The 16,613-nt window shown below is 37.2% G+C and overlaps 2 protein-coding genes across 3 annotated transcripts; both read right to left on the reverse strand.

The window, feature by feature from the left end:
• Nucleotides 1-764: 764 nt before the first annotated feature.
• LOC113098358 (uncharacterized) lies at nt 765-4,249 on the reverse strand. Its single transcript, XM_026263386.1, has 4 exons — nt 4,047-4,249; nt 3,725-3,918; nt 1,679-1,870; nt 765-1,597 (listed from the first exon to the last, which is right to left on the reverse strand). Exons 1-4 carry the CDS (start codon nt 4,160-4,162, stop codon nt 1,287-1,289), a joined length of 813 nt encoding a protein of 270 aa, XP_026119171.1. The 5' UTR covers nt 4,163-4,249; the 3' UTR covers nt 765-1,286.
• A 1,308-nt stretch (nt 4,250-5,557) lies between these two features.
• accs (1-aminocyclopropane-1-carboxylate synthase homolog (Arabidopsis)(non-functional)) lies at nt 5,558-16,576 on the reverse strand. 2 transcript variants are annotated; one of them, XM_026263379.1, is made up of 15 exons: nt 15,644-16,576; nt 13,856-14,472; nt 12,570-12,629; nt 12,053-12,123; nt 11,872-11,941; nt 11,678-11,744; nt 11,094-11,194; nt 10,890-10,967; nt 10,699-10,799; nt 10,124-10,213; nt 9,360-9,405; nt 9,131-9,272; nt 7,681-7,823; nt 7,436-7,589; nt 5,558-7,324 (listed from the first exon to the last, which is right to left on the reverse strand). In XM_026263379.1, exons 1-15 carry the CDS (start codon nt 16,248-16,250, stop codon nt 6,915-6,917), a joined length of 2,757 nt encoding a protein of 918 aa, XP_026119164.1. In that variant the 5' UTR covers nt 16,251-16,576; the 3' UTR covers nt 5,558-6,914. The 2 variants fall into 2 exon arrangements, with proteins under 2 accessions (XP_026119164.1, XP_026119165.1); XM_026263380.1 differs by having other exon boundaries at nt 6,915-7,324; nt 11,097-11,194; nt 15,644-16,250.
• Nucleotides 16,577-16,613: the final 37 nt, after the last annotated feature.

Below are 16,613 nucleotides of genomic sequence, written 5' to 3' on the forward strand. Positions count from 1 at the left end.
ATTCAGGCTAACATTTTTTTTTTTTACCTGACATGTGTTCCCTGGGAATCAAACCCACAACCTTGCGCTGCTAATGCATTGCTCTACCATTTGAGCCACAGGAACACTAATAAAATAATAAAAATAATATTTTACACATCTATTATATATTTAATAAAGACAAAACAACAAAATTACTGAAAGATGAAAATGAAAAACAAACAATAAAAACAAAGTAATTTTCAAAACATTCCTCCAATATGGTCTCAGATAGATAGATAGATAGATAGATAGATAGATAGATAGATAGATAGATAGATAGATAGATAGATAGAGACTCAACTTTATATGAAAACCATTTCATTTATTGGTTTAAAACAGTACAAAAAGGTTTATTTAAATAGCTTTAAAAATACAGGATAGAACATGATGCTCTTTGCACTATCGCCAGTAGAGAGCACTGCTTGCACTTAAAAAAAGACGGATAGAAAAAAAACAACAACTGGAGCACTACCTAGTAGTGTTGAATTCTGCTTAAGCAGCTGGAAGTCCCTATTACACTAAGTGTTAGTAGTATAAAAGTGCTCTGACTAATTGACTCAGTATTGTCTGGAAGATTGAGAACAAGCAGAACAATCTGGAATTCAATGATCACCACTTTTAGGGGAAAGGTCAAGTGGATCTTAGAAGTTAATTGTTTTTCTATACAAGAACATGTTTCAATAACTTAAAAAAAAAAAAAAAAAAAAAAACATTTTAATGTCTTGTATATGGCACTAATGATTGCGTTTGAAGCATTAGTTAAGTACTACCCGTTTCCATTATTAGTAATTTTATTATATTTTACCCAATCAGTTATAAACTATTTTAGTGTTTTTTGTTGTTGTTGTTTTAGTTAATAATTAGCATATTTAAAATGCATTTTGAAAAGCATTTAAGTCTGCATCCCTGAAAGTGACTGTATATAATTCACACAATAACAGCTGCAGACAACGACTATGACAAGTTCTAGAGGAATAGCCTCTCTGCAACTTCAAGATCCTTTCAGCTTTATATTTCACACTTAGATAGTGAACCCTAGTAGTCCATTAACCACATTTTTGGGCATCCTCTTCCAAGTACATCTGAATACACTGAACATTATAATCTGTAGCTTTGTGTCTAACATCGCAGAGAGCAGTTACAGGTTTCTCATCCAGGTCCTTCACTCCTGTTGTGAGGCACATGCTCAGCTCATATATTTGGCTAGAAGACCAGCGAGACTAGAGTCTCTTCTCTGTATTTCCTTGCTACCTTCTTCCACTTGTTCAAGGCACTGACAAATACCTCCTGAAGTCAGGATGAGACTTATGCTGTGAACGATAGCAACCCTCACTTAACGATCGTGCGTGTGCAACCTCAGGAGCCTTCCACCACATTTCGGCAGCATTTTTTAACTCCGGCAGGATGTCGGGAACCACAAACTTCTCTGCCAGGAAGACCACAGGCAGCACGGCCAATAGAGAAGCCCAACCCAACACTCCCAGCCAATAGGACGGACCGAGTCGACTGACATCATCCCTGATCTCACCAATATGTTCATGTGTAAAAAGCGCCCAGCTGAGAAAAAAGAAAAACCCTGTGGGGAAAAAACAAAAGGGAGAATGTTAAACATGTTCATGTTCCTTGGCTAAGGGAAGCTTAATGGCGAGGTACTGACCTGTAGGTACTAGTGTGAACAGCAGCAGGGTGGTCGGATCAAGCACCTGGCCTGCCATCAGCAGCGAGCGAGTGTTGGAGTAGGAACGCACCGTTTGAGATGTCCAGCAGAGAGCAAACATGAGACACAGCAGTCCAGAGCTCACCGACATCAGGAAAGCCACCACTGCAAACACTCTCTCAGCCTCCAGAGCTGTGGAAACCAGAAAGAAACTCCTTTAATACTGATGCATGTCATACGGTCATGTCATACGGTCATCCTTGGAGCCAAAATAAAAATAAACCATGTCCCGATGATTATGTCCAGACCCAATAATAATACTTTTTTTCTTTTACACATACACAGAAATATATGATAAAGATATAAATATACACATAAAACTATAAAATACAAAAAAAATACTTATTTGTGTATATATATATATATAAAATAAATATACATCTCCCAAAGAACAAAGAAAAAAGCATACAGGTTTCAAACAACATGAGGGAACAACACACCATTTTCATTTTTGTGTGAACTGTCCCTTTAAAGGGATACTCCTCCCCAAAATGAAAATTTTAGCATTAATCACTTCTCTCCATTGTTCCAAACCTGTAAAAACTTTTGAAATTTTAAAATATTTTGGATGAAAACCGGGAGGCTTGTAAGTGTCCCATAGACTGCCAAGTAAAATACCATCAAGGTCCAGAAAAGTATGAAAGACGTCGTCAGAATAGTCCATCACCGTAACGTTATGAAGTGATGAGAATACTGTTGTAAGCGAAGAAAACAGTGAACAGTCTCCTGTGTGTCTCTCTGCATCACTCAAACTGCCTACGATCTTCTGTGTCAGCCAGCCATATTTTTGTTTTATGTTCATACAAAAAGTATTCTCAACAGTTGAATCACTGATGGCAGATGGATTATAATGATGATGCATTTCATACTTTTCTGGACCTTGACAGTTTAATTTACTTGGCAGTCTATGGAACAGTCACAAGCCTCCCGGTTTTCATCCAAAATATCTTAAATTGTGTTTCGAAAACTAACTAAGTTTTATGGGTTTGGGACGACATGGGGGTAAGTGATTAATGACGACATTTTCATTTTGGGGTGGAGTATCCCTTTAAGAACGTCTAGCATAAAACCATGACAACAGATTTCAGCCTGAGTGCTCTTGAAGAACAACATGAAACTATTTAAAACTGATCAGTCATTACTTCATCCTTCATTATTTATAACATTCTTCATTTTGCTTGTTCTGAGAAAGAACTAAACCGAGGGGAAAACCAGACAGGCTACAACTAATAAAATATGCGAGTAATGCAAGTCCAGCGTGTCATAGCCTGTCTGCTGCAGCCCACCGAAGCGTAGAAACCCCTCCAACACAAAACCATATCATTATTTTACGCCAACGTTGGAAATTCAGGAGAAGTTCACCGGTTCTCTCTCATTTGACTGCTCTGTGCTTCTCAGCATCTTAAATCCTGCAAAAAATGCCAAAATATGCTCTAACGCTTTCAGTTCCCATTCTGGCTATATATTTTAATACTCCAAAAAAACAAAGCTTTTAAAGGCCTGAGAGTGAAACACACAACAGAAAAGCATCTAATTGGGCTTTTTACGGTTTTTCAGTTATGCATCTTTTATAGAGGCCAAGTTTTTAAGATGCAAAGCCATTATAAAATTAATGAGGGCCACACGTGGGCTACTAAAATATTACTATTGCTCACATGACAGGTCGAAACCAAATCAAATAGCTCTAAAGGGCGTAAGCATACTGTTTTCTGAGGGGGTACTAATACCAGTCATGATTTACAGACAGTCTTTCGGTTAAAACATGACTTATAATTACATGAAATATATTCACATGTAAATGTTATGTTTATAATGTAAGGTGACTTAATATTGTAGTATATGTTACAATTTAACACCACAAAATATAATATAATATAGCATATTATTCAACTTTTTTTTGAAGCAAACATTTCAAACAACACTTGGCAATGACAAATAGCTTTTATTCCCTAAGATAAATGAGAATAGCAGCCAAACAGCACACACCTTTAGCAATGTCTTCAGTGGTCCAGCTGTCATCCAGTCTGGACTCATTCCCCGAGGTCCACAGACCCCGGTCATCCAGCCACCGAGGTGTCCAAATCGCATAGCTGATACACAAACAGCCCATCAAGCCGAGACAGGACTCAATAAATCGAAAACGACTTCTCGAGTCGACCACTTCTGGTCCTTTCATCGCTCTGTTGGGAAAAAGCAGATGGTTGGATATAACAATAACAAAGTTGCCAATTTAGCTGGAAACCAAACTTAAAAACTTACAGTTGGCAATATCAGACAAAATAAGGCAATCATTGTTAGGTTTGCTTACCTTGAATGGCTTAAGTCTGTGTTTAAATGACAGAGATTTGATTCCACGCAGTCCAGCGACTGTAACTGATCACGTTCGAATATCAAATGAATCAGAGAAACGATGTGCAGAAGCATTTCCCCCACAATGCTGTAATACGACACTGTAAAGGTTTCTCTCTACCCACGGTGGAGACCCAGTCGCAATGGAAACTCCCCCTCTCATAAACATACAGTACACTGCCAGGGCTTAAATTCCCCCAGAAACCCTGCGAGTGTTTCAGTGAGTCATGTGGTTTGGAAAGTGAAAATGACATTTTATAAATCACTTTCCTGTGCTCAAAGGAGTCTGTGGGTTGAATTTAACCAAATGTCCAATACTGGAGAAAAATAAATATACTACTCATAAATATATTATGTATATAATGATATATATATTTTTTTATTAGATAACTATATATATATATATATATATATATATATATATATATATATATATATATATATATATATATATATATAGTGTGTGTGTGTGTATTAAATGTCTCTCTGAAGACAAAATAAGTATAGTTTACTCTGATCATCCTATTCAAAAATGATCGGCCCCCTCCAGCTCTTACTGCATTATGTTGCCTTCTTGAGCATCAGTAAATGTTTTCACCTTATACAATAGTTATCTATGAGTCCCTCAAATGTCCTCCATGTGACAAGATGGATCTCAAAATCATGAAGTCACTGTTGGAAAGGGTTCAAATATACAAAAAATGTTGGACAAACAAAAGAATGTGCAGGAGGTGGAGGATTTTTCTGAAGAACAGCAGGCAGATGAACTGCTCAGGACCAACAAGGGACTCAAGAACAGCCATCACAAAACAGAAAGACAGTCGAGGATCATCCAGGAAACGGCACGCAGTGTTAAGATGAAAATTTTAAACGGGTGTGTCATTTTTAGAAATTCAGTTATTATTTTGTCTTGTGGAGGATGTATAAACATCTGTTATGTGGCTTATTCAAGACAGTGTTAAACAAACAATAACGTGATTTTCATGATCCCTCTTATTTAGTTAAAATTAACATTTTGCATATTCTGCAAGAGGCATGTAAATTTATGAGCATAACTGTATATATATATATATATATATGTACACACACACACACACACACACACACACACACACACACACATAAATATATGCATGCATACATAAATGTTTATATGACTTTAACTTTTTAAGCTTTTTACTTTTTTGCTTCTTTTAGTATTAAGCAACACAACCAGAACCACAGTAACTGTAGTAATACATCAGGAGGGTTATTGTGTCGTCATGGCAACGACTAAATGGCACAGGAAAGAGCCACTCTCTATTCTCCAGCAAGGGTGAACTCACAGGAAACCCATGAACAAGGCTATTTCCTGTTGCTCGCTTTCTGCCACATACCTCAGGTCAGCTTTGCCGTACTCTCACCAATGCAAGCGAGACTGCGGTATCTGATCTCAGATCATTGTAAAGGAGCAACATAACACATTGGAAATATAATTCAACATAAAACATTTTAATTGATGATTGATTGATTGATTGATTGATTGATTGATTCAGTCAGGAGCCCTTAAAACATTTAACACCAATGAAGATCTGAAACAAGGCATTTTCCTTGGAAGCTGAAAAATGATAAGCAACCACGGTGTGTAAAAAAAAAAAAAAAGTCATTTTTGGAACAAATTCGTCATGTAACGATAAGAAGATTCAAAAAGTAAATAAACACATCCACTTTTATCCTTAAACTGACAGCCAAGCCACAACAAAATCTTAAAATGATTTAAAATCAATTTAGAGGGGTCATATACATTATTTTTCCCCTGAGGTTTACAGCGTAAGGTTAGTAATTTTTTGTGCGCACGCCAAAAACAGGTGGTTTTTTTTATGTTTTTTGGGGGGTTTTTTTACACATGGGCGGTCAATAAAGTTATTCCTCAATAAAAGTCTCTTTTCAAAGCTGAAACTGATTTCTGCCGCCCAAACTGTTAAGATCTGACTGAAATGAACGGGGATCTAATTAAAAATAAACATCTCCCTCTCGTTTCTCATGTTGGGATCCTTTGAAAGGACGTGCAGAGTCGTAGGTGCTACACACAGTTAGAGACGCTGCAAAAATGCTTCTTAATGGCTATTTAATAAGTCTTTTAAGTAAAATATCTAAAAAGCTTTAAAACTAGATCAATTTACCTAATAAACAACACTTCATAAGATATGAATACTTTTAATAGACTCTCTTGAATAGCATTAGCATCAAATAACAAAAATACTTTTATTACTTTGTATTAAAGATATAATATGCAGTGCTGTTTCTTAAGTAAATCCATCCTGTTTAAAAAACATTTTTAAAGATATTTTTACTGAAAAAAAATTAAACTTATTTTAAAAATAAAATTAATTGATGAGTTTTTTTTTCCACAGGAAATTGCAATGGGAAGCAAAATTTAGATACTGAAATTTACAATATATTTCCCTTATACAAAATTCTAATCAAAAAATTAAAAAAGCGATTCCTCTCAATAAGACCCCTTAAAATCAACTCCAAGACAAAAGAGTAAATGCTTAGAATTTGATATAAGAGCAATTAAAGGGGCAGTCTCCAATTACTGTGACAGCCAGGGTAATAATTAAAGTACAAAAACATCCAACAATAACAACATTTTCATATACTGCTGTGGTGACTCTCTATAATTGTTTCAGTCTCTAATTACAGGGATCGCCACGGTGTTGTTTCTGCAATTAACAGATTTTACCTTTAAACTGTACATAAGGTGAAGGTATCTTTCATAAAATAAAAAAAAAGTATTTGTATTTGACAGTTGCGTTGCACATACTTGTTTCTATCAACTGTTACTCTATTTCCTGGCTTTTTCAAGCAGGTCTGTGAAAACATCCAATTGTGTTGGGTCCTGTCCAGCAGCTAGCTCAGGCTTGTGCTTCTCCAGCCAATCAGATGTGACGATCTGCTGTCGCAGAGTACCAATCAGAGAGTCCAGACTCTCTGAGTGGATGTCGGATTGGCCATTAATAACGGCAAAGTTCTCATCAGCCAATGAGACGGGTTCTGCCTTAATGTGTACTGTGTCATGTTTGGTTTGAACGCTTGAGGACTTAAGTGTCTGGTCTTTGCACTCGTCTATCGTCTTAGTGTCTTCCCTACTTGCTGTCCCACAGCTGTCATCCTGTTCCTCACTTGTTGTCTGCTGTGTCTCAAGCACTGAAGAGCCCTGAAGTTCTTCTAATGCACATTTAAACCTCTGCATACCTGTAAAACAAGGATTTGAAAGGAATAAATGCCATAATCAGATCTTATCCAGCTCCAAAGGAGACACTACAAGAAGACGGGGACTGAAATGGAAATGAGCGATCGACAGACCTAGCTTTAGTTTGTGCAGCTGATCAGTGAAGATGATTCTGAACCAGCCTGGAGACACACAGCTGAAGGCCTGACCGCAGCTCAGCAGAACCTTGTGCTTGAGGAAACACCTCCACAGAGACAGCTCCTCAGCAAACGTCTTCACCCTCAGATACTACACAAACACCAAAACATTATATAGAAATCGGCTGAACATGACTGATTTCCAGAGTTTGGATGCATAAGTCTGGTCTAAAGGTGCTCACCTTGCTCAAGTCTGCCCAGATGAAGAAACCCGCACTCCTGTGCAGGAATGGTATGTCCAGTTTCTTCAGCTCTTCGGTCATGAAGCTGTGAGCCTCTCTTAGCCTGCGTCTGTTCTCTGGAAGGAACTCACCATTCAGCCAGTCTGGAAACAGCAAGAAATCTCTCTCAGTTAAGTGCTGTTGTGAACGAATCATTCTTGTCAACGAATAAATCTAAATGATGTGTTCATGAACTAGACTGTTACTGTTTTTCAGTTTAACTTAAGATACAAATCAGGTTCTCACGCAGTGAAACAAACATCGTGGAGCAAAGAGAAAACTGACAACATGCCCAAAAACGAGACAGAGCAGGTTGCTTTAGGTATAACTCAAAGTCTTAGCTTTAAAAAAAAAAAAATTAATTTAAAGAATTTCAAACAATAAATACTTTTTTTGTGGCTCTTTAATGTGTCATGACAGATCGCTGTAGCGTCTCAGTTCAAGTGAAGCAATCATCTCTTCCTCTTTACTAGTTATAGCATGAAATAAACATGAATGAACATCAGAAGATAGTTTCAACCATGGAAAGACATCACTAAACACCATTTTTCAAGATCATGTTCATGCCTAAAATGGCAGATTCAGAGTTATGATTCGTCAAATCGCCTGTCAATCAAAATCACTGCGAAGGATAAAATGCACACCAGAAGGGAAGGTTATCAGTGAATAACGAAATACACTTTGGTCTATTTATCATTTAAAGCAATTGCACAGGTTCAAATATAGTCATATAGACCAAAACCATACTTTTGCAGTGCAATCAGTCCTAATTTATCACAATTACAAAACGCGCAGTTAAAAATACAAACTTTAAGTATGAATCAAGCCAGTACACCAAATTGTAGTATTCTAAAAACGCATATAGCGCAAAAGGTTAATGGTACAATTACATGACAAAAATTTACTAATTATTATTATTTTTATTTTTTTTTGCATTTTGAAAAGTTTCACGTTTAAAGACAAAACATTGTTGTCATTTACACAGAGCCATAATGTATTATGCATCACTTCGTAAAGAAGCACTATGCTCAAACCTATAAACTATACATGTACGTATACATTTCCACAAATTTTAATTTTTTTTAAAGCTTACATGGAGACAGCATGGTGTACAATATGATTTAAAAACATTTGCACTTTGAAATCTGTATTCAAAAGTTGATGCATACACAGTTTTCCATTTTTAGTTGAAAACAGTGTCATGTAAAGACCTATAAAAAGTCTATAAAAGCATAGAAAAACAAAAACAACAAGAAAAATAAAAAGTATACTATCATTTTGACAGTATGTTTTGGGACACACCAACACTAATTTTACATGGATTTACAGGATGAAATGTATGGGAATTGTGAATCAGCCGTAGAGTGAAAAACAGAAAAAACACTGACAAAGCTAGGGAGAAAATGTGTACCTCTGTCTCGAAGAAGCTGTGCCATCTGGTACTGTGTGGGTCCTGGGACTCCGTGGAAGCAGCCCAGCTGATCCAGGGCCTGAACCAAATCTCTATTCTCAGAGTAGACCATGCCAACTCGCATTCCTGCCATAGCAAAGTCCTATATGCATACACAACATTTGAATGCAATAAAGCAATGCCAAGAATCTGAGGAAATGCTTTTCTCACAGTAGGAATAGTGACATACCTTACTGACGCCCCACATAATGTGGGTTCTTTGGGGATCTGGCAACCTGTGGAAAAAATTGTGATGATTAGTTCAAGCAATATTCACATGTACCTAGGGCTGAATGATATGGCCAAAATTTATATCATATTAAATTTCAGTTGATATAAAAAATAATTCCGATATCGATTTGAACAATATTTTAAATAGCCCAAGAAATATTTTAAAAAGCCAAGAGCGTCCACAATGGATGTCTGTACCTACAAATTCTACAAATCTATAAAACCTCTTCCTATAAAACCATATAATATTTTAGAAATAAAAGTACAAATAAATTAAAGTTCATCTTTTATTTATATTTCATACAAACAAAAAATGTGAAATCACGTCAAATAAACAAAATCCAAATAAACCGTCAAAAATACTCTCAGACTCACCTTATTAATATAAAAATATTTAACTTTAAAAGTATAAAATAGGATGATTATTCTTATAGACTGAAAAAAAAGTGCTTCAGCCAGGATAAAAAAAGTGCACAGAGTTGCAGCAGAAAACAGAAAAAGCGAAACTGCTAATTCATTCTGCCAGCAGGAGGCGCTTTGGGAGCAGCAGAAACATTGTTTTCCCCGGTAACGGCTGTACACAAAATGCTCTGCTCATAAACGCTACTTTATCAGATTAAATGAAAATGACATTGACACCTTTCCAAACAAAACTAAGTAAATTACACTTTAAAAAAAGCACAGAAATAAGAGAGAGAGAGAGTTTATGTGCATGTCTCTCACCCATCCAAGCTGAGAACACTGCGAAATGTGTCCGTCTCATTGAAAACGGAGAGCATGTAAATCTCATCCACAATCACATGAAGCTTGTGCCTGGAGCAAATGTAAGAGAAAGAATGAATAAATGAGTCCTGCTGAGGGCAGAAATTAAAATTCAAATGACATTCCTGAACGCAAATGTAATTTCTCGTCAATAGGGTGCAACTTAATGACCCATGTGAATACATTTGGAAAACGATGTGCGATCACAGACCCATAAGTTTGGCAACCAGTTTTTCATCAATTACACATCATCACGCCATTCTAAAACTTTTTTGATGAAAGCCATTTTGTCAACGAATAGGGTGCTAAGCTCTCAAGTGCATTTTGATACTTTTATGGTAGTTCCTCATCTCTCCTCTGTAAAAGTTTTTACTATATGGAAAAAGAGCAGCATGAACAAAGTTATGTGGGTTTTGTAATAACATGCCATTAATATTTCTGTATTGATAAAATGTCACTGGCTTCCAGATATTAAAGAGGATGATAATGAAAAAGCTGCTTTGGTTCAGTGCTTGTAAGAAACGGTTTTAACTCACATTTTGGCAAACTCTAGAAAGCTGATCATCTCTTCAGACGAGTACACTTCTCCCAGTGGATTGTGGGGGTTTAAAAGGATCAGGGCTTTGATGTTCAATCCCTATATAAAGAAAGTACAATTTTAAGAGAGCCATACGATGTGAGTTTCAAACATGTCATGTACATGTCTAAGTAAAAAAAATTAAATAACCTCTTTTTTGGCCTCTTTAAGAGAGTTCTCCAATTTCTCAACAGTTAGCTGGAATGGTCTGACATCACTTCCTGTGGGCTGTACCAACACAATACAAACAGAAATCTAATATGTATAGCTACAAGAAACATAAACAAAACCGCAGAAAACCACTAAATATGTCAATGTTACATTATGAAATATTACGACTGGACTTTCGCTAACCACCTGACTGTAAAGTGGCACATGGTGTAGTTTGACACTGCTGTACAAGCCCACATCCTCTGTTATCACACCATAGAAGGGGGACGGGATGAGAATGGCATCTATAAAACACACACAATAACATTTTAGAAGATGTTGTTTATTGACATGTTTATCAAAAATGGTTTGATTGTATAATAAGTAAAAAAAAAAAAAACATTTTCTCAATATCTTAAAATGTTGGAGTAGATTTATAAATTGTTTAGTATCCATATCAAAGGCTTTCAGTAAATTTTGATAGTAATTGGTAGAAAAAAACACAAATCAGCGTACCTAGTTTCTGAAGGATCATGTGTCACTTAAGACTAGAGTAATGATGCTGAAAATTCAGCTTTGCACCAAAAGACTAATTTACATTTTCAAATACAAGAAAATAGATATTTTAAATTATAATAGTAATTCACATAATTTCCCTTTTTCCTGGCATTCTGATCAAATCAAAGCAAACTTGGTGAAAATATGGAGAAGAAAAAAAAAAACTGACAACCCCAACAAAATGAGATATGAGCCCAGACATATTCTGTGGTGACCAGATGGTCTGATACCTTCTGGGTCACAGAGCGTAGCTGCCAAAGCCGAGAACAGAGACCCACAACCGTTCATCACAACGACCTGCGGAAGAACCGAAGGAAACAAGCATGCGGTCTGAATTTCTCTTTTAACAGAAAGAGGAAGACTAACAGACATAATACCATACAATAATTCAACACTGATGTAGAAATAGCAGAAAAACACTCACGTTCTTGGGTTTTAGCGGTTTGGGAGAACAGCAGTAGTCTGACAGGAACTTAGCAACTTCCTCTCGAAGGCTTTAGGGAAAAGAACATCAATACTGTGAAATGAAAGCTGAGCATGGGATTTTACACTAAATATACAGATTACAGAAAAAGAAAAGAAGTTAAGGATAAATGGTGGCTTACAAACTGTGGCCTTTCCAGTCGGGGTATTGTAAGAACGCTGGTTCAATCTGAAGCATGTCGGGTCGCATCAGCTGTTAGAGAAACCAAGAATCAATCAACAATGACTGTAACATGTAATATCCAGGCTCAATAACATCTTTGTCAATTCATGTCCATTTAAAGGTTTTTGGAAAGTATTTCTGGCTGTAAGAACACTGAAATGACAATGTGAGTGGTGCTTGTCTGTGCAGAATTCGAAAGGGTAATGTAGATGGTTGCTAGGACATTGGTATGCAGTTTCTAAGGCGTTCTGAATGGCATTTAGCTTGTTTTAATTCAGTTGCTATAGGGTATTTTGGGTGGTTGCTCACTGGCCAAAAAAGCACATTCCCCAAGACTCCATGATAGTGTGATATATATATATATATATTAATGGGATTTTTTCTTTCTCAATTTTATAGCCCACCAGGCGTAAATCACCGCTAATGAAAAAGGATCTCTACTAATGAATGCTAAACAAGTAAATCACATCTCTTACTCTTTTCTGCAGGAGGTCAAAGCACAGCTTGTTTTCACTGGTTCCTAAGTTTATAATGCCCTGAAATAAATAACATTAAAACCACAGCAAATTACCAAACAGCAGAAGCTAGTCAAACACAAAAAATGTATTCAAATGAGCAAACTTCACAGATTTGTTTATGAAGTCCCAAGAGGCTTGTGCCCTCTGCAGTCACCAAAGCAGTGCCTGTAAAACCAAGACTTGGTTTGTCTTTAACATCAGAAAAAATCAGTTCACTCAGACAGAGAATAAACTGAGTGAGTGACTGTAGAGTAATATATTTTCACAAATGTTCTCGGATCCAAGCAGTTTTTTTTTTTTTTTTCTCGAGTTCATCTTTACTTAAACCTGAATTTTGTTTAAGAAATTAATGGGAAAATGATTTAAAAAGGAACATGAATGTCACAATGCAAGGTGATTTCAAAATTAACTAATTAAGGAAAGGGATTATTAAAATTTTACAAAAAAGGCAAGGCTCAGTTACACTTAAATTATATATTAGTTAAATATTTAAACCATTTAATTTAAACTAGGTTTTATTTTAACTGCCCTTTCCACCACAGAGATTGTTTGGTTCTGTATGGTGCAGTAAAATGTATTTTTATCTTCTTCTTTTGGTATAGTCAGTCATTTGTTTATTTCTGCATAAAACATGCAGTATACATTTTTCTTGATTTTTCATCTACATACCTACACTACAGTTCAAAAGTTTGGGGTCAGTCATTTTTTACAAATGTTTTTGAAAGTCTCTTTGCTTATTTTTTTTTAATAGTATTCAAATTTTAAATAAACATTTCAAGATATTTTAAAATGTTTTTTATTCCTATGATGGTAAAGCTGAATTTTAAGCATCATTACACCAGTCTTCAGTGTCACATGATCCTTCAGAAATAATTCTTACATGCTTATTTGCTACTCAAAAAACATTTATTATTATGATGCTGAACACAGTTGTTTTTTAATATTCTTGTGAAAATGTTTAATATATATTTAAGTTTCTTTGAAGAATACTAACCCCCAGTAGAGCAGCATCTATTTAATTTGCTGCCACATTTAATCAATTTAAAGTGTCCTGTCAAATTAAATGAATAATTTTTTTTTACAAAAATCCTACAGTTGTGAGAGTATATAAAAGTATATAATTTATCATATATTTTGCCATATCCAGACCAAAGTGTTATTTTGTTATACTAAAAAATAAATAAAACAACAACATCTGCAGTAACTAATAATATTAAAGCAGTACTGTTTCCAGGGAGACTAACATGAGGGTTTGAATTCTCGTCGTGTTTGTTGGCACGATACTGATTGTAGCCTTCCTGCAGGATTCCCTGGTGCAGACGCATGCTATTGCCACGGCGGGAAAGGTACGGGCTGAACCGTGCCGTCTGATCACCCCAAGGCATGCTGGGTACAGCTTTGGCACTGCTGGGTAAGACATAGGGGAACAAGGTTTGTGAGGTGCTGGGCACCGGGAACGTTTCCCTGCTGGTGGAGGCACTCTGGTCATCCGTCCCACGTGATGAACTCAGGACTTTGGACAACATGGACATGAGACGAAACTCATGATCTCTCTCCTGCTTCGCTCGCCTCTCCTCCTGCTGCTCCCTGCGCTCCTCGGCCCGCGCCTCCTGCCGCATCCGGTCCTCCTCCAGAGCCAGGAAACGCTCTTCTGCTGTCTGCTGCCAGCTTAGATATCCAGCCAGAGCATTCGATAACACCCCATCGGCCCCACGTCCCACTCGCCGACGCTTCCTCTGATGGAACGATCCGGAACCCCCTTCCTGGTCGCCATGGCTACCTCCGTCTCTCATCACAATGGGAGCTGTTGCCGGGGAAACACCCGCACCGGAGGAGCCGGTCATGTTCTGGTCACTGCAATCTGTGGTGCGATATCAGCAGATATTCAACATTCAGTCAGTCCATCAGAGATAAAAGACCAAATAAACACTTCATTAAAAATTAACTGAACAATTATGTCAACATTTTATTCAAGCGGCAGTTGGTGTGATAACATGCCAGCGCTATCAAGAACATCTGCGGTGCTGAAAGTAAAGCACTGGATGGAAAATCCCTGCCAACAGCAGACAACAAAGAGTTTGGCATAAATACTGCAGTAATGCCTGTGCAGCGTTAAACCACACAGACCTTCTAAATAAATATGGATAACATCCATTTTCTTGATTATGCATCCATGCAATGCTATTTTTGAATTGAAGTGATAAAAATATTATATACAGTTCCTGAAGCTTAGCTGATAGATAATATTACTAATTTTACCGTATTTTTTGATCAAATAAATGCTTCCTTCGGTAAGAAAAAAAAAAAAAAGTCTTTCAAGAACATAAAAAAAAAACTTGTAAATAATGGTGTACTGTGTTAAGCAGGTGGTGTTTTGTTACTGTTTCTCTGTACTTACTGAAATCAAGGCAGATGTTTTTTTTATATTATTTAAACATGAAAAAAAAAATCTGTTTATAAATTGTATACTGTTATTGGATATTGTGCCGATTTAAATATGTGACCAAAGTAAAAAAAAAAATTTACCTGGCTAACAATAAATGATTTGTAAAATTTGTAATTGTCAAAATTAAAATAGCCTGAGATAAACATAAGATTGAGTTGAATATTTCTAACCAATTTGCAGTGTATAATATTACATAGGAGAAGAATTTATAGCTGTCATGAATAGACGCATTATTTTGCAGGTGTTATTGCACATTAAAAACACTAGTATGTTTCCGCACAATATACATGTTCACCTTTATGTTCATATGCATATGTGAAAAATCATTTGAATAAAATTGTGGTGGGGCCAGTGAAAATGCTGAAAGGGCGAAGTTAAAATCTTAACTTGCCTAAAAAAAAACTCAATTATTGAGAAATACGTATTTATACATATTCTATGCAACAAGCGTCTGTAAGATGTGTATATTGTTTAGAACATTATGCAGATGATGTTTGGTTTCTGTTGCACTGTGACGTGTATTTACACATCCAAATCTGTTTATCCATCCATCCATCCATTCATCTCAACAGACTGTTCAGGATACCTGATGGAGAACAGATGACATGCGTGTTTCCCTGCTCTCCGTCCATCTCAGTGTTCTCCTCTGTGCTCGGACCCGCATGTTTGTGCTCAGCTGCTCCTGCCTCATCATCCTCATCAACAGGTCCGAACTCATAGAGCATCTCAGGAGGGCCCGCCGCTTCATCATCCGAGCTCATCACCTCCGTCTTGATCTCCAGAATCTCGCCTGCTCTGGGCTGCTGACCAGGCGCCTCTGACCCCTGCATTCCGGTGACCTGGTTCGTCACTGTGCCGCCCCATAAAGGCAAAGTCGAACCGGAGGTAGCGGCGGATCGGTTGCTCTGCGCCCTTTCCATCAGCTCGTAATACCTCACGGATCTCAACGTCTTCTGCTTGTACTCCAGCTTTAACTTCTTGATCTTCTCCCTGCATTGATCCCCGGTCCGATTGATGCCCTTCTGCCGCAGAGTGCTGGCGATTCGGTTGAACACATGCTGGTTTCGGAGACAGGTCACTAGCTCGGTTTGGACCGGCACGTCTGACCAGATCTGCAGCAGCTCCAGAACCTCTGGCTCGGACCAGTTGCTGCCGCGTTCGTACTTTTTACCGTAGACGTGAATCAAATGCATCGCAGCACTACAACTAAAGCTACAGTGTTATGTTTATAGATTGCGACAAGTATGTTCACGCATTGGTATGGTACCGCGTCTGAAGGACTAAAAGCAAGTGCATTAAAATATTAAAACTCCAGCGTGTGAGTTACTGTAATCAATCATCTAAAACGAGGAGCGCTGGTACTTTACCCCGACCGGAACCAGATCCCTTTACTTTCTAATAACAGTCTCGATCATGCATTTTCAGTCCGATGCTTTTGTTCTTTATTCAAACAAGTCCTGATACATCCGGGTTCACGGCACATGCGTGCTGCCCTTATTCCGGGATAAATTTGGACCGTGACAACAAAGAACGGCGCTGCGCATGCGCAGAACGAG

Source organism: Carassius auratus, unplaced genomic scaffold, assembly GCF_003368295.1.
Source record: "Carassius auratus strain Wakin unplaced genomic scaffold, ASM336829v1 scaf_tig00216542, whole genome shotgun sequence".
NCBI classification, from domain to species: domain Eukaryota; kingdom Metazoa; phylum Chordata; class Actinopteri; order Cypriniformes; family Cyprinidae; genus Carassius; species Carassius auratus.

Bases quoted from the DNA above. Each gene is read 5' to 3' on its own strand.
- LOC113098358 (XM_026263386.1), bottom strand. From the start codon at position 4,162: ATGCTTCTGCACATCGTTTCTCTGATTCATTTGATATTCGAACGTGAT. The intron at 3,919-4,046 runs GTAAGCAAACCT...TTTTCCCAACAG, and splicing joins ACAGACTTAAGCCATTCAAG to AGCGATGAAAGGACCAGAAG. The intron at 1,871-3,724 runs GTGTGTGCTGTT...TGGTTTCCACAG, and splicing joins CACTGAAGACATTGCTAAAG to CTCTGGAGGCTGAGAGAGTG.
- accs (XM_026263379.1), bottom strand. From the start codon at position 16,250: ATGCATTTGATTCACGTCTACGGTAAAAAGTACGAACGCGGCAGCAAC. The intron at 11,745-11,871 runs GTGAGTGTTTTT...GTTCTTCCGCAG, and splicing joins AACCGCTAAAACCCAAGAAC to GTCGTTGTGATGAACGGTTG. The intron at 9,273-9,359 runs GTATGTCACTAT...GTATGCATATAG, and splicing joins TTATGTGGGGCGTCAGTAAG to GACTTTGCTATGGCAGGAAT.